Source organism: Amblyomma mixtum, chromosome 9, assembly GCF_055824585.1.
Source record: "Amblyomma mixtum isolate Tamu chromosome 9, ASM5582458v1, whole genome shotgun sequence".
Taxonomy (NCBI): Eukaryota; Metazoa; Arthropoda; class Arachnida; order Ixodida; family Ixodidae; genus Amblyomma; species Amblyomma mixtum.
This window is the reverse complement of record NC_143020.1, coordinates 2,894,965-2,918,872: the sequence shown is the minus strand read 5'-3', so window position 1 is coordinate 2,918,872 and position 23,908 is coordinate 2,894,965. Positions and strand designations below refer to the sequence as shown.

The 23,908-nt window shown below is 44.8% G+C and overlaps 1 protein-coding gene and 1 pseudogene across 1 annotated transcript in view; both read right to left on the bottom strand.

Moving 5' to 3' along the window:
- Positions 1-23,808, bottom strand: part of LOC149328077 (uncharacterized) — a 30,776-nt gene extending 6,968 nt beyond the window's left edge. The window contains exons 1-2 of the mRNA XM_089561409.1: positions 23,788-23,808; positions 22,869-22,971 (exon numbers count right to left, since the gene is read on the bottom strand). Of these exons, the coding sequence (XP_089417535.1) occupies positions 22,869-22,971; positions 23,788-23,808 (124 nt within the window). The remainder of the gene's footprint in view (positions 1-22,868; positions 22,972-23,787) is intronic.
- Positions 5,293-6,422, bottom strand: LOC149328078 (uncharacterized; annotated as a pseudogene).
- Positions 23,809-23,908: the final 100 nt, after the last annotated feature.

Genomic DNA, 23,908 nt, shown 5'->3' with positions numbered 1-23,908 from the left:
AAGGCATGCTCAAAAAGAATACAAAACGCAGGCAGAGTGCTACCTGAGTTCACTGTGAAATATGCATACAGCCACTGCAAAAGACTGAACAGAACGATGAGTACTTAGATCAGCTGGCGATTAAAAACAAGTCATAATAATAACACAAAAAATGAAACTAAAATGAATATGCACACAGTAGCTTGTAGAGCAAAAAAAAAACAAATTGCTGTTCCAAAAATACAGCATGAATGTGGAAACAGAAGCTTGGTTAGTAGATACTTCTTTCAAAATGAATAGAAAAGGAAGTAATGTATATGACAACATCGATGTTAAATGATAAGAGCAGGAACGAAAAGAAACACAAAAATTCAAATAAATGCGGACTGGCTAGCTTTCCTCCTAGCCAAATGAATAGAAAACAAATGTGAGAAAAGTAACAAATTCACTGTTTAGTGTAAATACAAAACAATCACTTAAGACAAATGCCAAAAGAAATGCAAAGAAACATAATAGCTGTTACTCTTATTTGCAGACTAGGCGCAGCACTGTACAGGAAGGACTAAAACTACTTACGTGAGTGGAACAGTGACAACTTAAGGCACATAGAAATTGCAGTAAGAAAGCACATTTTCAAAAAAAGAAAGGATGACATGAAATGCTATTCACGTTAGCTGTGAGGTGTACATAACAGAACCACTGTACACTCGCCGCCAAAAGTAAATGGAAGGCGACTTGGTCAAAAACAATTAATTTCTTTAAAGTTAAAGCATAATGGTTCATGATTGTTTGGGCACAGTGGAATTCGCACAATCACAATTGGGCTGCGCATAAGTATTCAAGGATGAATGAACTGGGGGCCAATGATTAAATTTTTTCCTGAATATTGCCTTCCATTTACTTTTGACGGCACCTGTACATATAAAAGTCCAAATGAATGAGGACCATATGGCATATTGCTTTGCTCTCTACCATAAGAAATAAATGCTGCGTTGAACAAATGAAAGCTGAAATGAATATTCAAGCAGGAGGTTGTGAGGACTAGCAACAGGAGTTGTCATAAAAAACTCTAGCATAACACTTCATAAGCAACTTAAGCTGTGTTGGTGGATATTCAATTACCAGCTTACTCAATGAACATTTTGTTCTCAGTCCCTGCCAGCCCATTCACTGCGATTTGAATTGTCATGCTAGATTTTTTTGTGACAATTCCTGTTTCTAGTCTGTCTACAAGTTTTTGCTTGCACACTGTTTCCAGTTTGTTTTTTCACACATTTATAGCATTTAAAAATATGCAGCCCCGTAAAGACCCCTCGGCAGCTCTTGCTTCAGCCGGTCCTCACAGTACAGCTACACATGGGCCACTCCAATGGGCAACACAAGCGACGAGGCCTTGCAGCTCTTGTTCTGGCTTGAAGTTAGTAGGTTCACTGTTCAGCTGTGCATAGGCCACTCCGCTGGGCAGCAAAAGCGATAAGGAAACTTCAGCGCTGTGCCCAAAATGAATAAAATACCTTAAACTTCTATCATGCTGAAAATTTAGTTTCCTGAAACTAGCTGTCTGCATCCTATACTGATTACAAATGAACAGGGTCCATGGGCATGCCTAGACTAAAATAATACAGCATCAACGCTAACTTTTACGCTTTTAGAAATGAACAATGGAGCCTGTTTCCTCATGTAATCTTTCTGTCCTGTTTCCTTGAGCAGTTTCCGAATGCCACATTAATAGTAAAAAATGAGAACACACCACCACTGGTTTCGAATTTTTCAGAATGTCCATTCACCAGACATCACAAACACAAAATGCAAAACATAATCTTTACATCTATGTGGCACTAAAGTAGAAAGAAAGTGGGGAAGATTACATTCTCGACAGCATAAAACGAATAAGCCAATCCAAAAGGACCCTTAATCTGCTATAGCAGACACAAACAGCTATCCTCTCCTCCAGCTTGCCCCTTGTTCATTTTAAGCCTTATCTCTGGACTTCACTATAAAATAAAACAGGCAAGATATCTCGCACCAGTTCACAAGCCAGCTATTTTGTAATGGCAGTTTGGCTGAAGTGAATAAACAAATTGTCCACATGGTTATCTGTCACGTAGGCACTCCAACTCATAAAACACTGCAGTAGACTCCACAAAAGTTGTGCTTCAAAATCAACTCAGCCATGGCATAAAAGCTTTTTTTTTGTTTTCAGTTTGCCCCCTTAAATGCAACTGTATTTCACTTGGGACAGACACTGCAATAATCTAATAAGCTGAATGGCTTGCCTTCTGGACTGTCGCAACACATGTAGGCAATCATATGCTTGCACCTAAACAGAATGTTCCTGCAGCTTAAAATTTGAGGTACAAGAGTAAGAGGTATGTGAAAAATTAGGGTAATGGCTAAGCTTCACCTTAACAGTACACAAGATAGCGTCCACACTAGTAGACACTAAGAGCGCCATCACAAGTGCTCCCCCAGTGAGCAGTAGTACTAACTGTTTATACCCCGTGTGATATGTCATCGCTCCAGAGTACCCCCAGCTGCAAGCACACCTGATGGAAACTTTATACATCATAACAGCCTACTCTCTCCCTGATGGCCTCTGTGAAAAATTGACACTTTCTGAATTTATCAATTTTCAATGTTGAATCACACCATTGATTAAAATTATCAATGAACAATCTCTATAATGAAACAACGGATCCGCTAGCTGGTCGCTCCTGTAACGCGCTCAACCGACAGCACTTCATTGCCTTTGTGTTGCATGCCCACCTGGCACACAAAGGGCCTGGGTTTGAGCTGCAATACACGAATTTAACGAATTACCTCTATTTTACGAAATAACCCCAAGAGCAACCTCCCCGCTAATTGTACCTACATTTGGACCCTCCCCTAACTTCATTTGAAATTTGAGATTTTTTCCAGAGTGATGGAGGGGTTTGCCGGGTTTTCATCCGAACGAGCTCGTTAACTATAGTGTAAAAAGGCTGATTCTCTACATATTGAGGCAAAAGTTTTGTAGTCTTAGGTAAGAGACTCCAAGTTCCGACAATAAGAATTGGTTATCACAGTTGCAGTAGTACAAAATTCATGGGACAATATCGAGAACTTCCAAGTGGAATCTTCACTGCTGTAAAATGAGCACAATAGCAACAGATTGGCGTAAGCCCCATGCATGCAAACTGCATGCTCTGCTCATTTTACGTTTTTGTTAGAAGAGCTGAATGCTCCCTTGCCTAGGCATTAAAATGTTTCCGAAGTTCTGTCAGAAAATATCACGCGCCATGTCAAATAGTGGCACTACTTAAGCCCATGCAAAAATATAGCACAAATTTTGCAACAAAATCATAATATAGAATGAAGATTTTGAAGCATAGGAAAACTGAGTGAAATACCTTCCCAAATGCATCTCGATGCCTCGCAGGAGCATGGCGAGGCCAATCCCTGAGGCGGGTCTCAACCACGAATTCACTGCAGTTGTGCACAGCAGTCATGGCAGCTGCCAAAGACCACATGAAAATTAATGAGCATACCAAGAATGTCTGCTTCATGTCTGTACATTCAAAAACAGCCACACAGCAATGCTGAGCATTCAATTACAAACTACAAAAACGAAAAGCAATACGATACTTTCCAGCGTCAGCCAGAGGTCTACATAGAAAGAGAGGCTGCTTTTCTCGCAGCCCACATCGCAGCCCACATTTCCTAGATTTACGGAGTAACATAAGAAAGCAAGGCAGTATAACATATGTAAAACAGGGCAAAATAAGGGCACACATAACGAGGAAGAAATAAACTGCAATGAATCGACTGATTACAGATATGTACCTTGTTGCAGTTAGGTGGTGCTTGGCCCTTGCAACGGGTCGACGCAACCTGTGCGACTTTCCACGGCTATAGAAAGAATAATCAAATGAGATTTCCAGGTTAAAACAATGCGTTAGACATCTTATTTCAAGGATTACAAAAAGGTGGTTCGTTCCGCGTCTGCACTCCACGTTTGGGGGGCACAATTAAAGTGTCCACCAAACATCCGTCTCTGCAGAAAATTATCTTATAAATTTATTTTATGACTAAGTTGTACATTGCAGCAGTTAGGCGGCACTTCGTTCTCGCAATACACCGATCGAAAATACCTGCATCAAATCACACTTCAATTGAGGTAAAAGAGAATCCAGCATCAAACGGCGGGCTACTTAATTCTCTGCGTGAATTACGGACCGGTGGCTAATTCAGCCGCTAATATTTCCCGCCTTTTCCAGTAATCACGACAAAAGCAAGGAAGGTAATGTGGCCGGCTTCGCGTACGCGATATAGGTTACAATTAAAGACATTCACTCAAAACGGCACTTTCTCTGGAGAAAATATCCTGATATAGCACTCGTTGTTTGATGTCTGAGTACCAGTTGCTGCAATTGACCATACGACAGAGCAATTAAGCAGGTATCGATTCATTAATTTTGCAAGACGACGCAAACCGTGGAACTTGGATATGGCTCTGGGTATAAAAAAGAACAGCAAAACTTACTGCATCAAAAGGGGGGTGACAGAAACTTCCCGCCTTTTCGTCACACGAAGCCAACCTGCACAAAAACAATTACCGGGAACTCGGACGTGCCTTGCAGCAGCTAAACGGCAGTTCGCGTAGCCACGTCCCGTACGACGCACCTCAGGGTGCTCCGGCTGCCAGAGCTGCCACACACACAACCGCCACTACCAGCCGATTCGCAACGAAGAACGACGGCGTAACGCCAGTGCTACCGCATATCCTCGTCGCTAGCCCTAAATGAACCCGCCGTTACGATGGTTATGAGCTAAAGCCAATGAGCCCCTCTGGCCCCTCGTTACGAGCGTGTTAACTTAACCTACACAAAAACAATTACGCACGCCCCCAGATGTAGTTGTACATACAGTACTTACCCATAGAGAAAGATATTGGTAAAGAGCGGACACTCCCATAGGGCCCAGCGGCCCTTTTGACTGCAGCGCACCAAGCGGGCGGTGCTACTCAATACAAAGCAGGAAGCAGTAGGAGTTGTGAAACGACAACCGTCTGCTTATTTCTTCAACCTGCAGAGCAACGAGGGCCACTACAAAAAGGGCTTGTGTGTAAAAACATAATGGAACACATGGAATGCACTCGATAAATTAGGCGGCACCTAGAGCAATCCTGCAGAGGCTTGCACATTGCTTGTGCACTTAAATCCAGTCCCCCCCACCCTTCAAGTCCTGTGGGCTGACCTTCCATCCTGTGTACTTCTCTGAAAGATTATGTTGAAGCACGTTGGTTCCAAGTTCACCGTTTGCTTCAACGCAACATTAACCTTTGAATTTATCAAGTTGTACACCAGAAGCTGACGACTGAAAGCGAACTTTGTCTAAATTTCTGTTCACAAATCTCACATGCCAGCATAAACGAATTCTACAATACATTTTCGCAAACTTCTGCCGGCAAAAATCAAAATCCCCAATGCATTGGAGATGTCGCAGCAAAACATCACAAACCCTTTCTAGATGTGCAGTATCCTCAACCAAAGCAAGAAAGTGGGTCTCAAGTGCTTGCACAAATGTGCATGCCCTTTGCGATGGTACAGTTAAATTTCAAACACTTTGCCTGGTGCATGATATGCTTTCAGCATCGTAAAATATTGATGAGAACCACTCAATGTATTGTCTTCATCTTTAAACAACTGAGGCCAAATGCAATTCTTTGCATATTTACCAACAAAATATTTTACCAAGAAGCCTGCCACGTAGTAGACAACAGAATCCTCAATAACATGAGAGTGCGTATGCGCGGCTAGCTCTGAAACACCTTGCAAGGACGGAAAGTCGTCAGCAAGAGCCTGCCCAACATTATCACCTAGAGATGCCCTGCTAACAAAGAATGGCGAACTTTCCAGTAGAAGTTCACATCTATCCTCCTCAGCATTACCTTATTTAGAAAGTTTAAACAGTTTCTGAATGCAAATACGCTTTAAACCAGAGATAAACTGGAAAACATTCGGATTCATGTTGCAGCATTGCTTCTGCCTAATGTGACCAAACATATTCTCCAGCGAATCCTGCTGCAGCCGACGGGTGAGGAGGTACAAAAAATGATTTTGAGAAAGATCCCTCCAAAGAAGCAATACAGCCTGGATAGTTATCCGCCAGCCTGTGATCGTTTGTGGCTGACGCTTGACCGCAAACTTCCACGTTTTAATCCAGTGAAGTTGACCTTGAAGGAAGTGAGCAAGTTCGTCATCACCCCTTTTAATCGCATGGCGATATCTTCGCGCTATTTTTTTAGGAGTTGAGCGGTTCAGTGCATCAAACAGTTTATCCATTCTTTTGCAAAACTGCGCTGTAGCCATTGCTGCTGCGGGCAGCTCCTCTGCATATATCAAAGCCATAATGGCCACACTCACTGAAGCACTCAGTACTTGTGCTGTTCTGCTTACTCTCATATTAGAAAACGGTTTTTGAAAAGTGTGCCGCTCGGTCAGCTTTGGGGCTAAACACAAGAGCAACTCGTGGGACGAATTGTACAGGCGCTCAATGTAAGCCCAGTCCACAACCTCTTCCCCAATTAGCAACTTGTGAGCTTGCACATTATTACGAGTAGTTTTAATGAGATGGGGCACGTCAAAAATAAAATATATCCGCTCATCCCTTCTTTCAAAGAAACGCCTGTCAACAGACACGCCCAGCTGGTAACACAAGCTGATGTTTGACGCCCCCAAAACAACTGAGGCTATGAGGGACGCCGTAGCGGAGGTCTCCGGGTAATTTAAACCACCTTGGGTTCTTTAACTTCACTGACATCGCACAGTACACGGGCCTGTAGCATTTCGTCTCCATTGAAATGTGACCGCCATGACCGGGATTGAACCCACGTGTTTCGGGTCAGTAGCCGAGCACTATAACCACTGAGCCACCGCAGTGGCGTCATTGTTGAATGTATAAGCATTAAGTGCTTCACTAGCATTCAAACAAGTCGCCGCAAGTGTTCTTCATAACAGACCATGAGGCATTTGGGTAAAATGGTACATTACCCGATTGTAGAAAAGCGCCGCCGCAAAGGTTTTCAAACTGGTGCACAGGTGCTGCAGCCTACCTAGTATTCATCTCAAAAGGAAAATTTAACACTTGCAAAATTATTTCTATCCACAGTGCACAACACTTTCATTATTCAAATGGCTTCATTGTTATACATGTCCCTGATAGCCTGAGTCATTTTGGGACGTTGCACCATACAAAGTAAGCAGCCTTAGTATGCTAGTTATCACATGACGAATTTGCTGCCATGTGAAAATATTCACTGCTACTCATATCTGTCAAACAACGTCACGGTCATTTATTTTATGCCTATAAACACATTCACAGTTACATCGCTGTGGAAATAGACGATTATATGAAACTATGACAAATGGCAAGCTGAAAACCCAAAGCACGACAGACCTGCTGTCCCGTGGGATGCGGAAGAAGATGGATCCTGGCCTCTTGCTCAAGGTGCTCCTGTTGCGGCACCACGGCACACAGCAGGTGTTGCCGACGGGTGGCATCACCTGAAAAATTCGCAAGTATGGCCATTCTCAGTCTCCTTATATTGTAACTCTGTAAACAGTGAAAAGGTGCGAAAGCGGCGAAGGAATTAAATTACGAGTGGAGTCAACATGTTTTTGCGAACGTCGCGTGCTGAACGCCGTTGCGCAAAGTACAATACACACACCCTACTACACGGCAGATACCAATCAACTTTTTTCAAGCATTTCTACATTCCCCGACATTTTTGTCTACCTCCTAAAACCTAGGTGGACAGCAGAGTACGCGTTTTGTTCGAGAAAAATATTTCGTATACGAACGGCAACAACATGGACTACGAACCACAAGTACACAATGTGTTAGGAGCACTGAGAAATACACGGGTGCAACGTATGCTTTAAGAAGCATAGAAAATTAAACTATCGGCGCAACAGTTCTTGCTTTTCAAGCACTTTAGAGTTTAGAAAGGCCGACGCGTTCCCTTTTTTTGCCGGTTTTCAAAAGCGCATTCCTGTGTTGTCAATGCACGGGTGAAATTTGCGTTTCCACGAGCGCAGATAACGGAGTCTTACACACGTATACATACATAGGTACAAGAGTCAGGTTTTTGAGCTTTTCGTGTGTTATCTTTTTTTTCCACCAGTCTTGAAAACTACAGTCCCGTACTATCGCTCTCAGTATGAGTTGCAACGCGCGATCATCGACCGGAGCTCGTTCCGTGGTGTGCCTTCTCCAAACAGCCGCTCGGAATTCTGGGAAAAACTGCTGTTACAGGAAACCACACCACCCCCACTCAGGAAAAAGCTTGCAGTAATTGAAATTCATTCTTTTGGCTGCGACATACTACCGCATCGCAACAGCTCTCGATAAGTTCCCTATAACTATCCTGTTAGTGGTCCAAATAAACAGCAAGAGACAAATTATTTGATACTGAACTCTATTTGAAGCATTTGATTGAATTACGTGATCAAGTTTTATTGCAGCGAAACTTTTTTTTTTGTAGCCCTCTGCCGCCATGACTGTCATGAGTTTGCATAAGGTATTACGTACTAGTCATTCTCATCACGCGACCATGCTGGTGTATAGCGAATTATTTTCATACCTAGGAATGACTCATATCAAACAAAATGGTTTTTGTAGGCCTCCTCGGCTATCAGGATAGTGACACCCCCTGGGCCTAGTCACTACAGGCAATAGTAACGGGACCACACTCGAGAACAGTGCATTATCATTCTACCCAGGCGTGCATGTTGCATATCAAACGGAACGTGTCTTAAATCTTTGTTCAGCTAACGGGAGGACAAGATCGCGCGATGAAATCGCGTGATTAAGGTCACGTGACCGTGTTCGAGTGCAGTGAACTCTTTTTGTACCCAGGCATGATGCACATCCAACGAAATGGTTTTCCAAGCCCTGCTCGGCTGTGACTATACGAAGGCCACATGACCAAGTCACGAGTGACATAAGTCACGTGACAACTTTCGAGCACGGGGAATTATTTTTGTGGCTAGGCATGTTGCATATCAAACGACTCAGGTCTTGAAGCTCTCTTCGGCCATCAGCATGACGAGTTCCCATGATGAAATCCCTAGTGATTTATGCCACGCGACTACGGTCGAGCATAGTGAACTGTCTTTGTACCCAGGCGTGATGCACATCAAACGAAATGGTTTTCCAAGCCCTGCTCGGCTGTCACTATATGAAGGCCACATGACCAAGTCACTAGTTACTAAAGTCACGTGAACACCTTTCAGCACAAGATACTCTTTCTGTTTATTGAAGGACGGAAGGGTATATATACAATAACATAACACAAAGAAGTAAGAAGGTAGTGTGAAAAGGGCCGTGAAAATCAAAACTTATGCCACATGTGAAGTGATGCAAGCCAATTCCTTGTTGCTAAGTGCCATGGAAGGACTGCTGATGCATTCGTCACCTTGCCTGTGGACCCATTCTTAGTGCCGAACTCTCAAGCGCTTGTGGACTATCTTAATGTGAAAAATCCAGGGACTTGCATGATGTTCAGTATTGACGTGGTTGATCTATATTACTCCTTGCCACATTGTGATTTGATGATCGCTGTGAAAAAGTGCATTTGCGAGGATAATGAAGAGCGCGCCTTTGTTGACAAATGCGGAGTGTCTGTTGAGAGCTTAGAAATTTTGTCGTTTTACCTGTCCGCGACTGTGATTGATTGGCAAGGGAAGGCATTCGTGCAAGCGGCAACTCTTTTTCTGCCCATGCATGATGCATATCAAACGAAATGGTTTTCCAAGCCCTGCTAAGCTGTCAGTATACGAAGGCCACATCACCAAGTCGTGTGTGACCAAAGTCACGTGACAACTTTCGAGCACGGGGAATTATTTTTGTGGCTAAGCTTGTTGCATATCAAACGACTCAGGTCTTGAAACTCTCTTGAGCCATCAGGATGACGAGTCCCCATGATAAAATCACTAGTGATTTCTGTCACGTGACTACGTTCGAGAGTAGTGAACTCTTTGCACCCAGGCGTGATCCACATCAAACGAAATGGTTTTCCAAGCCCTGCTCGGCTGTCACTATACGAAGGCCACATGACCACGTCACGAGTGACTAAAGTGACGTGACAACGTTCGAGCACGGGGAATTATTTTTCTGCACAGGCAAGTTGCCTATCAAACAACTCAGGTCTTGAAGCTCTCTTCGGCCATCAGCATGCCGAGTTCCCATGATGAAATCACTAGGGATTTCTATCACGTGACTACGTTCGAGAGTAGTGAACTCTCTTTGTACCCTGGCATGATGCACATCAAACGAAATGGTTTTCCAAGCCCTGCTAGGCTGTCAGTATACGAAGGCCACATGACGAAGTCACTAGTGACTATAGTCTGGTGACCACGTTCGAGCACGGGCTATTATTTTTCTGCCCGGGCATGTTGTATATGAAATGACTCAGGTCTTGAAGCTCTCTTCGGCCATCAGCATGACGAGTTCCCATGATGAAATCACTAGTGATTTCTGTCACGTGACTAGGTTTGAGAGTAGTGAAATCTCTTTCTACCCCGGCGTGATGCACATCAAACGAAATGATTTTTCAAGCCCTGCGCAGCCGTCAGTATAAGAAAGCCCTAAGACCAAGTCACTAGTGACTAAGTCACATTGCCACCTTTGGGCACGGGGTATTATTTTTCTGCCCAGGCATGTTGCATATCGAACGACTGAGGTCTTGAAGCTCTCTTCGGCCATCAGCATGAGGAGTTCCCGTGATGAAACCACTAGTGATTCGGGTCACGTGACTACGTTCGAGAGTAGTGAACTCTCTATGTAACAAGGCGTGATGCACATAAAACGAAATGGTTTTCCAAGCCCTGCTCGGCCGTCAGTGTACGAAGGCGACATGACCAAGTCACGAGTGACTAAAGTCACGTGACAACTTTCGAGCACGGGGAATTATTTTTGTGGCTAGGCGTGTTGCATATCAAACGAGTCAGGTCTTGAAGCTCTCTTCGGCCACCAGCATGACGAGTTCCCATGATGAAATCAGTAGTGATTTATGTCACGTGACTACGTTCGAGCATAGTGAACTCTCTTTGTACCCAGGCGTGATGCACATGAAACGAAATAGTGTTCCAAGCCCTGCACGGCTGTCACTATACGAAGGCCACATGACCAAGCCACTAGTTACTAAAGTCACGTGACCACCTTTGAGCACGGGATATTATTTTTCTGCCCAGGCATGTTGCATATCAAACGAAATGGTTTTCCAAGCCCTGCTAGGCTGTCAGTATATAAGGCCACATGACCAAGTCACGAGTGACTAAAGTCACGTGACAACTTTCGAGCGCGGGGAATTATTTTTGTGGCTAAGCATGTTCCATATCAAACTACTCAGGTCTTGAAACTCCCTTCGGCCATCAGGATGACGAGTTCCCATGATGAAATCACTAGTGATTTCTGTCACGTGACTACGTTCGAGAGTAGTGAACTCTTTGTACCCAGGCATGATGCACATCAAACGAAATGGTTTTCCAAGCCCTGCTAGGCTGCCAGTATACGAAGGCCACGTGACGAAGTCACTAGTGACTATAGTCAGGTGACCACGTTCGAGCACGGGGTATTATTTTTCTGCGCGGGCATGTTGCATATCGAACGACTGAGGTCTTGAAGCTGTCTTCGGCCATCAGAATAAGGAGTTCCCATGATGAAATCACTAGTGATTCGGATTCACGTGACTACGTTCAAGAGTAGTGAACTCTCCTTGTACCCAGGCGTGATGCACATCAAACGAAATGGTTTTCCAAGCCCTGCTTGGCTGTTAGTGTACGAAGGCCACATGACCATGTCACTAGTGACTAATTTCGCGTGACCACCTTTGAGCACGGGGTATTATTTTTCTGCCCGGGCATGTTGTATATGAAATGATTCAGGTCTTGAAGCTCTCTTAGGCCATCAGCATGACGAGTGCCCATGATGAAATCACTATTGATTTATGTCACGTGACTACGTTCGAGCGTAGTGAACGCTCTTTGTACCCGGGCTTTGTACCACATCAAACGAAATGGTTTTCCAAGCCCTGCTCGGCTGTTAGTATAAGAAGACCACGCGACGAAGTGACTACAGCTTATAGTCACGTGACCACGTTCAAGCACGGGGAATTATGTTTCTACCCTAGCATGCTGCATTTCAAAGGGAATGCTTTTGGAATACCTTTTATGCTATCACTATAATGAGTCCACATGACCTAGCCCTTTGCGATTACTGTCACGCTAATACGCTCGATCACGCTTCATTTTTCTACTCAGGCATGGTACATATCAAATGACATGTTTTTTAAAGGGCAACTCCGCTGATTTTCAGCCATTTTAAGTTAATGGCTGTTTTGTGTTCCTAAGAACCTCCTGTAATGTGTAGGATACAAGGTTGCTAGCTGGCAATGAACTCCCTGTCCTGATCGCAAGATGAGGTGGTACATTCAGGACCTAGTGCGTCTCCACAGAACGAAATAGGCTTATGAAGAGGGCGCGTCAGATGGCTTTAACTGTGGCTCTCCGTGGTGCACTGGCTGCTTAGAATGTGAATTCGCATTGCCGTCCAGCTCGTACTGATGACGCCAAGTATAATATAGAACAAGAGACCATGTAGTAGTCGCTGTGTAGTAGATCCAGCTTCTGGCACCAATTGGACATGTCGCGCACTCTCAGCTACGCGGGCAATGACATCACTGCCGATCCTCTTATGGCTACGCCACTGCACCGCAAGTCACCACCTTACGCATCACATCAGGGTAGAAAACACCGCCAGAGTATTGCCAATAACGACGCGTGCCGGCGGGGGAGTTATCGGTCAACCAGCACTGAAGGACCCTTTCCAGGCGTTTGCATTATTCCAGGAATAAAAAAAACTGCACCGAGGAATGTATGCATTCACGTGAAATTGTTGATTATGACCTGTCACGCGATTATAGCGCTGGAAAAAGAACGTTTAAGAAAATCTTGTATTTAATACGTCATGCCTAGGTGGATAAGCAGCGCACCGTACGCGAATATGGTCACATATAACTTCAGTGCTGCGACATGTGTAAGCAACCCTTCTGTCTCCCTGTCTCGTCATGAGTTGTCGTGCCTTAATTCGTGATGGCAAGCCCTAGTACCTTTACTTTTCGTTGAAGGTTCCTTTTTATTTCTTGTTTTTTCATTCTTATTTCTTTTCTTTCTGCGGCTCAAGTTTGCTTCACATGTGTTTATGCACTCGCGCAATAAATCCGTCGAGTTGCTAATCAGCGCTTCTGTGTGTCTGTTCTCTACTGTGTCTCCCCTTATGAGCTGTGTTCCTTCATAGTGTTCAGTCACAAACTCGCCCAACAACATAGCTTAATACTAGTGAAGTTCTGATTTCACCCCAGTAATAGCCAAAAAAGCCAACAAAAACGTTTTGGATTGACGGCAATCATGCCTCCAAAGAAGAGTAAGTACACTGTTCTCGAGTAAAGTGGCATAGCATGATGCACTACTGATTAGCTGATACGATTTCCACATATTGATAGCCAAGCAGTGACCCGAAAATCAATTCGCTTGATATGCATAACTACTCGGTAGCAGACGACTGCACTATGATCGAACGTGGTCACGTGACCACCACACGTGATTGCGTCATGTGCGCTCAATACAATAACAGGAAAAAAGAAGCTGTATCTGCCATTTTTTTATCTGGCATGAATCATTCTTGGGCAAGGCGGGCACCGGGATCCAACGTGGTTGGGGGGACGAATCACCGGTATGGTTTGATTTATTGGTTTATAGGGGTTTAACGTCCCAAAGCAACGCATGCTATAAGGGACGCGGCAGAGAATTCATCCGGAAATTTCGACCACTTGGGTACTTTAACGTGCACTCAAATTGCACAGCACACGGGAATCTAAAATTCCACCTTCATCGAAATTTGGCCGCTACTACCTAAATCGAGCCCGCGATCAAACCCGAGCCGAGCGCCGTAACTACTGAGCCACCGCGGCGGGGCTAGAAGTAGGTATTAATCACTACTATGTAATCACTAATCACTAGTAAGTAGGTCGTGTGAGCTCAATACAAAGACAGCCAAGGAGTGCTTCTAACACCATTTCGTGCGATATGCGAGCGCCTCGGTACAAAAACATTGCACTCTGCTTGATCCTGGTGAAGTGACAAGAGTCACAAGCGAGTGTGGTCATGTGGCCCGATTATAGTGAAAGCCCTGCAGGGCCTAGAAAACCATTTTATTTGATATCCATCATGGCTAGTTACAAATACAGTTCACTACACTCGAACGTCATCACATGACCCGAATCACTAGCGATTTCATTCCGATAGCCAAAGAGAGCTTCAAGACCCGAGTCGTTTGATATGCAACATGCCTGGGCAGAAATATAATTCCCCGTGCTCAAAGGTGGTCACGTGATTAAAGTCACTAGTGACTTGGTCATGTGGCCTTCGTATACTGACAGCCGAGCAGGGCTTGGAAAACCATTTCGTTTGATGTGCATCACGCCAGGGTACAAAGAGAGTTCACTACTCCCTAACATTGTCACGTGACAGAAATCACTAGTGATTTCATCATGGGAGCTCGTCATGCTGATGGCCGAAGAGAGCTTCAAGACCTGAGTCGTCTGATATGCAACATGCCTGGGCAGAAAAATAATACCCTGTGCTCGAAAGTGGGCACGTGACTTCAGACACTAGTGACTTGGTCATAGGACTTTCTTACATTGACAGCAGCGCAGGGCTTGAAAAATGATATCGTTTGATGTGCATCATGCCTGGGTACAAAGAGTGTTCACTACTCTCGAACGTAGTAACGTGACCCAAATCACTCGTGATTTCATCATGGGAACTCGTCATGCTGATGGCCGAAGAGAGCTTCAAGACCTGAGTCGTTTGATATGCAACATGCCTGGGCAGAAAAATAATACCCTGTGCTCGAAAGTGGGCACGTGACTTCAGACACTAGTGACTTGGTCATAGGACTTTCTTACATTGACAGCAGCGCAGGGCCTGAAAAATGATATCGTTTGATGTGCATCATGCCTGGGTACAAAGAGAGTTCACTACTCTCGAACGTAGTAACGTGACCCAAATCACTCGTGATTTCATCATGGGAACTCGTCATGCTGATGGCCGAAGAGAGCTTCAAGACCTGAGTCGTTTGATATGCAACATGCCTAGCCACAAAAATAATTCCGCACGCCTGAAATTTGTCACGTGACTTCGTCCTGTGGCCTTCGTATACTGACAGCCGAGCAGGGCTTGGAAAACCATTTCGCCTGATGTGCATCATGCCTGGGTACAAAAGGAGTTCACTGCACTCGAATATGGTCACGTGACTGTAATCACGCGATTTCATCGCGCGATCTTGTCCTCCCATTAGCTGAACAAAGATTTAAGACACGTCCCTTTTGAGATGCAACATGCATGCCTGGGTAGAATGATAATGCACTGTACTCGAACGGGGTCACGTTACTAATGCCACTAGTGACTAGGCCAAGGGGCGTCACTATTGTGATAGCCGAGCAACCCTACAAAAACCATTTTGTTTGATATGAGTCATTCCTAGGTATGAAAATGGTTCGCTATACTCGAGCATGGTCATGTGAAGAGAATGACTAGTAATACCTTATGCAAACTCATGATGGTCATGGCAGCAGAGGGCTACAAAAATCTTTGTTTGATATGCATCAAGATCGGATTGAAAAAGGATTCGCTGCAATAAAACGTGATCGCCTAATTCATTGAAATGCAGCAAATAGAATTCAGTATTAAATAATTTGTCTCTTGCTGTTTCATTGCGCCACTAACAGGATATTTATAGGGAACTTATCGAGAGCTTTTGCGATGCCCTAGTATGTCGCAGCCAAAAGAATGAATTTTAGTTACTGCAAGCTTTTTCCTGAGTGGGGGTGGTGTCGTTTCCTGGAACAGTAGTTTTTCCCAGAATTCCGGCGGCTGTTTGGAGAAGGCACACCACGGAACGAGCTCCGGTCGATGACCGCGCGTTGCAACTCATATTGAGCGCGATAGTAGTTGCTGCGCGGGAACGGTCGTCTTCGCCGTTCGCCCACTTTCAAAAAAGTACATTTTAACCCTACACCGACAAATGGCACCCAAAAGAAGTTACATATTGTCGGGGGGCGTACAAAAACGTCACTTCCCGAGAAACTCAGCACGAAACCAAGCAAAACTAACCGCTAGGCACAGCGCGTCGGGCCACAGGACGTGGGCAGGTTTTTTTTCTACGCACCGACCGGCGAAGCTGCATCATGCACCATCATTCCTCCCGCCGCTCCTGCCCACGGCATAGCATGACACAGCGCGCGCGCGCCCTTCACAACTGCGCCGGCGTACTAAGCTAGAGTGCTTGAAATGCAGCGTAATTTAGCATGAGGTGCTTGAAAGGTAGCGTACTTTTGCAAAAACAAAACATTCCTTCCTTGACTTTGTCACAAACTGCAATGCCGTGAACAACAGCCGGCAGGCCACAGAGCGAGCGCGCCGCTTCACGAACTGCAGCGCCGGCCGCCTAAATTTCTTGCGATGCAGCGTACTTCCAGAAATAAACATTTCTCACCTTGCCACCGTCATAAACAGAGGGAGTTCTGCGTCGAAGGGCAAGAGAGACGAAAAAAATTGCGGCCTGCCCGCACGAACGAATACGCCGCACGCTTTCACGCGCACATATGTAACTGCCCCCACGATGCTCCGTCGTCTGCTGCTCGGATGAGTCTGCCGCCACGCCGGCAGGCCGCGCGCGCTTTTAAAGATTGGTGGCGCCATCCCCTAGGCGGCAGAGTATCTATTGGATGAGGAGGATTGCGCGTCATTTCCTGGGGCCAGATTTCGCCGAGTGTCCGCTCTTTACCAATATCTTTCTCTATGACTTACCTTGCAGCTGCTTTAGCGACAGTTCAAGTAGCCACGCAGAGCATGTTGTTTGACGTACTGACGGCATAGCCAAGGCCAAGGCCAAGCCCAGCCAAGCCTGTGGCCCGTCACGACTTTTACGCACGTAGTTCCCGTTTCTCTTTCGCTTGCGCGGACGCGGTTGTCGTCTGCTGCGGCGCCAGCGCGGCGGCGCGGGAGGCGCGGCCGCAATGCGTCACGTACACAAAACTTTTCTCAAGTACTTTACTTTCTAATTCAATGCAAAAGGCGGGAGGGCTGTCAAAAATCTCAGTCTCGCAACTACGGTTTTTCTCCCGCACTTGCAACCGTGCTTGAAACTTGAATACAGTTCACAATGTTGACCAAAGGTGGCACGACATTCAGTAAAATCCGCAGTTTGGTTCACTTACACTGACGTTTTTTTTTAAACTGGAAAGCTTACAAAGAGTTAGCGGAGGCGCTCGAGGCGCTGCACGGACATTTTTGGTTTTGGTTTTACAGGGTCGGCTACTAATTGGCTATGAGGCCGCCGCAGTGGATGGCTCCAGATGATTTCGAACATCATTAAGAGATCATTAAGGTGCATGGACATCGCACAGTACACAGGCGAAAGCTTTAGTATACAAAAAAATTCAAGGTATAAAAGAACAAATTAACGAAAATTTTCTCAATTAAAACTTTAATTACAAAAACAACAAAAACGCAAATGCAAAAGTAAAAGCATGACCAATAAAAAAACCGTAACTGAAACCAATTTAATAATTCTGAGCTGCGTGCATGCATGCATGCAGGACGTTGCCCCTTTCCCCCTTTTGCGTGGACAGCGTAGTGCAATGTGCTCTTAGTGCTTTGTGCCTGCAAGGTTTCTGCAGACAGTGATATGATTTCTCCATTAAAAAAGATTTTTTTTCATGTAGACATGGAATGACTCATACGATGGCGATCTGCGAAAAGTGGCTCGCAAGACGGTTCAAAAGCGCGTCTCTTGCCCAAACCCGATCAACCGTGAAGAAGGTATCCAAAAGCGTCGGCTTTGTAATCAATCTGTGGTTCCAGTCGGGTTCGGTTATTATCTGGATAATGCGTAGCGCTGAGCTCAGCAGAGATGTATATATATGGGCGATATTGAGGAGGCATATATAGTGCGTTGTGTGGCAAGTTTGGTCGGCCACGAGTAGCCAGACATTGCACATCCCATGCTCGTGGTTCGTGCATGTGCGGAAGATGTACATCATGGCATATGCTACACACCATGGATGTCTGCCATGAAGTGACACATACTGGTAACGCTCAGTGGACGTTATATTTAGACAGACATTTGGATCTATCTGGTACGAGGTTTGTGGTTTACTGGGATGTTGAAGTTGGGCGGAGGCTGGGAAAACGCTAGAAGACGGGAAAGCTGGTGACCGCTGCTGCCGGCGGCGAGATGAAAATGCAGACCGCCACCGCCTGCCTGCAGCATGGAGCCGACGGCACACGTGCGAGAAACTCATGCGCCGAGAGAGATGCGGGGTTTACAATTTCCTTCGGCTGTTCGAATGAAACTGCTGTTTCATCTCTCAAAACGACGAGTGCAAGAGCAAAACCTTCTCTCCCCGCAGCTTGTGGCGCGAGGGAGAGAGAAAAGAGAGCGAGGAGTCGAAAACCATTGGTCCCGTTTCTTGTTCAAACGGGACCAACGGGACCAACCATTTCTTGTTGAAAACCATTGGTCCCGAAAACGTTATACCCAGTAACCTTTCTGGGACCAAAATGTATAATTGTTCTTTGTTGCTGCTTAAAACTCTCAAAAAACCACGTCTAGACTTTTAATGGGAGCACTGCCTTTTTGCTTGCATTTCTATGTCTTGCCTCAGTGGTCTGGAAACGTTTGATAAATGCTGTACTGGGGCTGGGACATTCCATCCTTTTTGGGCGCACATGGACCGGTCCGTTGCTTGTTGGGCACGGTTACGGAACCATAGGTTGGCAACGTCTGTGAGGTAGAAGAGGACGTTGCTCAACTTAACAGAATCGTCCCCCCGATTGTAAGTGGTGACGCGCTCGTATGAGGCTAGCCAGTCGTCGACGTCGTGGTCGTCTGTACCACTGAATGGAGAAGGGTCGCGCTGGTGTTGCACCCCGGAACAGACGGTCGGTCTGATGGGCGGCGATGGCTGAGTTGGAGCGTCTGGCATTGTGGGTGGGGCGAGTAAAGTTCCGCTCCGAAGTTCCAGGTTGAGGACCGGAACGGAGATAAAGGCACCTCCACCAAGTGTAAAGGTGCTTCTTCAAAGCGCAGGTCGGTGGTCGTTGGCTGAAGAGCGTCACTAACAGCACACTCCCAGGCATCACTCAGGTTCCAGCACTGCACTTAGTCGACCTCTGTTCAACCGCAACGCGATCCTTGCGGAGGAAAAGTTTATACCCTCTGGAACCTACTTTAGCAGCCGCAAGCTTTCAGAAAATGAACTTTGAGTTTCTGCACAAAAAAAGCCGTGTTCTACATGTAGGATGCAAGGCGTATATGGGTTAACCGTGCTTGAGCTTCAAAGAATGCCAGTGCAAGACATGGAAAGGACTTCACAACATGCAACGAAGAAAAGGTGGGGCTATTTAATTTGAATTCCACGAAAAGGTTGCTCAATGTTTCTTATCAGAATGGATGTATTTAGTGGCATGTAAATGCACAGTGGCTGAGAAAAAAAAGGTTTAAAGTCTTCTCCAAAGCAACCGATGAAACTACCACCCATTGTCATGCCACAGGAAATGCAATGCCATAAGAAAAGGTAGCCTTGCTGTGGGTACCAGCATCAAGTGCTGAAGCAAGTGACGATAAAAATTCTTTCCTGGATGCAAGGCACAATCATGTCTATGGATACTCGAAGCAACACTAAAAACACTAAAAAAACAAGGAAACATCAGCTATTTCAAGAGGCAGGCTAACCAGTGAAATGCACTGCTTTTGAATTGAATGCACAATACATCAAGTATGTTTTACAAACAGGCCCAATGTATTCAACATTTGGTAATGGCAACTTTAATAAAATATTCATGTGAAATTCACACTTTACAATACACTACAAAACAGCAACGTTTTTCATAGGAACCAATCGCAGCACTTGTTTCAACAGCCACGACATTTGCAGCTTAATATCATGAACACCTTATGCAAAAAATAAGGATTTTTCAAGTAACACATTACACAACACAGAAGCTAGCACATAATGAAATGGTCACAAACAGCTGATATCCTGGCAACCAAAACAGATTAAAAATGATGCGGACATAATGCTCCACAAGTATTACGCCATTTATATCCAGCAGAGATAGCACTCTGAGAAATGGTGATGTGGATGTTCGGGAACTCTCTTTGTTGGCTTTCATACCAAAGAACCGAAAACTGTTATAAAGCCTGCAGACTAACACAACAGACATCAATATAATGTTGGACACCTGCCTCTCACCACTCTTTCCTGCCATAAGTACTGCTGGACTAAACACACAAAGATTAGCAGCAGAGCAGGTTTTCCTGTGTTGTCATACAAACACAGATAAGATAGGTTCAATGATATTAACGAGCGAATTTACAGTGAACGTCACAAAAATACACCCACTCAAACTGAATGAATAAAAAGAATATTTGTGCATGTTTTACCTCCCCAAATGTCTTCACGGAGTCAGGCTGACAAATCGCACCAGCAACAGAGATTTAGCGTAGCTGAGGCGTAGTAGTGTGAACTTATACTGGTTTACTGAAGGCCGGCTCCAAAAGGGTGGTGACCCCGCCTGGCTGCACCCATTCTACTGCGCGTGCATGGACAATTAGCAGTAAACCGGCATACATCTATGCTATTAGGTCTCCGGTATGCTAAATCTCTCTCTAATATTGGGTACAAAGTTTTTAAACTCTCCCTCCAACAAGAAGTGATGCAATCCATGTATGACCATGATTTTATTTGCATTCGATTTTACAAGCACTGCAGGCTCTCTTCATGTTCAGGAAATACTAAGAGCTAGTGTGTGTGCAGTTTAAGGAAACAACGAATGTTGTTTTCTGAAAACTCAGTAAAAGTGAATAAACCTTACAAATCTAAATAATGATGAAGGTTAGCTACCAACACCTTTCATAGGAAATTCAGCTAGAATCTCGTTAGCTTGCATATAAAAAGATACTTAGGAAAACATATTGACTAAGGGCATCTCAAACCACTACTACTTTTTGTGAATCACCTTTTGTGGCGTCCTAAATTGTGCGTATGAGCGAATGTCTCTTGGCAAAAGTCACATTGGTAGGGCTTTTCGCCCCTATGGGATCTAACATGACTCTCAAGACTTGAACGTACTGCAAATGCCATGGGGCACAGCTGTCACTGATACGGGTTTTCACCCGTGTGGGTACGGATGTGTGCCACCAGGTGACTCCTCTGTGTAAAGCTGCTATCACAACAGGCGCAACTGTAAGGACGCTCGCCTGTGTGAGCGCGCAGGTGTTTCAGTAAGGTGCTCTGGTGTGCAAAGCCCCTACCACAGTGGTCACAACGGTAAGAACGTTCACCAGTGTGAGTGCGCTGGTGTGACTCCAGGTAGGCCTTTTGTGCAAAGCTCTTTCCACAATCGTTACAATGGTATGGGCGCTCGCCCCCCCCCCCAAGTGGGGCTACTAACTAAACAAATGGCAGTTAGCTATGTTTAGCACACGGCATACTGCCATTTTTGTTTCCTTTATTTGCTCCTTAAAAGGGTATAAGAGGAAGCGAAAGCCAGTGGCTAAAAACCTCATGAGGCCTTGGACCCCTGTACAAGTTCTTACATCAATGCTTAGAACTCACAGGGGTGGCAGTTTTGGTCAATAGTTGACATATTATGGAAAACAACTCTCCAGCATATCAAAGGCAAATATCACCATAATTCACTACAGTTCTACGAAATGAAGATTCTGTATCCTTCATACTGCTCTTTGAAAGACAACATTCAGGAATGCATTTACGGAGAAAAACTGCAGATTCTAATGATGAGTTTTGTCCAGAAAATACACCATATTTACAGCCTCTGGTGGCCAAGCCTGCATGTGAAAGACAGGTTATATCCATAAGACACAAGATTACATGTACAACAACTCACATGGTGTTATGTGGATGAGACGGTGAAAATGGAATACAATCTCATACAAAAGTTGTGCTAGATCATGTGAATTCAGTGGGCCAGGGTTAAAAACAATCGAGTTCCAAACTTTCAATTCTGAACGCAGATGAGAATATATAATTATGCTCATAAAAAAATCACAGTTACCAAAAAAAATCAGAAACCTGTTGCAAGCAAATCAACAGCCATTTGATAGACCTGGTCGCTTCCACAGTAACTGTCTTCATGGGAAGGACTGTACAAGTCTGCCTACGCAGCCTTAAGAACTAACGAGCGTCAGTTATGATTACAGACAGAACACATTGGTACAGGATTCTTTTTTTTTTTCTGTAGAACTCTTACAATCTTCTACAGCATACACTAAAAAAACTTTTACAGCATAACTGGTAAAAAATTGCCAGGAGGCTTGCTTGCAGCCAAGATTACAGCTGCCCACGAGTGTGGCCAGCATGTCCAACAGGGTGTTTCCCATGCAGCAGCTCCAAGAGCGCCATTAACCAAATCTGTAGAAGCACATCTAAAACAGTACATTACTGCGTGTCAAGTGCTGTTAGAGCATACCATATTTACTCGCGCAAGGCCCACACCTCCAATATGGGATGAAAAATTGGAGGAAAAAAAAAAGAAGTAACTGTCATGACCGAACTTTGCAATGCGCTGCTCTGAAAGATGTTTAAGATGACAGGCTTTTCTAACACCATGGATGGCAAGGAAAACAACCATCTATCTGGTGAGCTCTTTGGACAGTAACAATAGTGAAAGCTGATGATTGCAATAGATGGTGAAAGGGTAGCTTTGGCTAAAGAGGGCCATGGCTCAAGGCACTTTCTTTGACACGTTGGGGTTAAAGGCCCATTTCCAAGCACTTCACCCAGCAAAAGCCAGTGGGAAAATTTGTGTATTTCATCACTGGTGGGTACCCAGTGCTAGTGCTGAGATTCCAACCCTGCACATCCTACACGCGTGGTGCATCCTCCAATGATTATGCCACTGCTGCAGGGAGAGTGAATGCAGCAAGAAATAAAGAATAAAAGTATAACTTGTCATCACCTATATTCCAAACAGAATAGCAGCAACTCTAAATCAGTTTTACAGGCATATTGTGAGGCTTGAAGACCTGACACGTGTAAGGACCTCACTCTGGTAAAACCAAGAAAGAAAAGAAAAAAAACAGTGGGAGACTAAGATGAGTAAATGTCGAAAACTTTGTATTGCCTTGGGCAACAAGGTAAAGAGCACAGCATCTATAGGTAAACACAGGACAGGGTCAACAGGGAAGTACAGGGTCAACAGGTTCAATAGAGCAGAGAGCTATACAGAAACACTGGGCAGGCAAATTTTCTCAAATGTTTTCACACCATAATAAAAGAATTTCCTCCCCAAAGATAAATCAAGGCCGGTACAATGATCATGAATCAATGTCCACGCATGATGAATTACAGTTATGCAGAACAGCATTTGGTATCAGAAAACTAACCTAAAACATTCTCACGATACACCCCATACAGCCAAATGTTGCCTGCTCATAAAATAGCCTCAAAACGGAATGGCAAATGTCCGAATGCAAGCGAAATGCACACAGCAACAAACCCAGTTGTCACTCTAATTGTCACCCTAATTATTAAAATAAAGCAAATTTACCACTTATACGTTTTCTTATAGGCGAGATGAGACGAAGCGAAAGACCGGCGCCCCATTTATGGTCAGTGAACGCTGTCAAAAAGGCAGCAACAACGAGAATTCAGTCCGAAGCGAGAGGTTCGGCTCCGACGGCTTCGACGAGCGCCGCCATGTTTGTCGCCGCGCGGCGGAAATCCAGATGGTTGCCAGATGAGACTACCATCTCATACAGATGTGTTCCCACATCAATAAATTCTATTTTAAAATGTTCT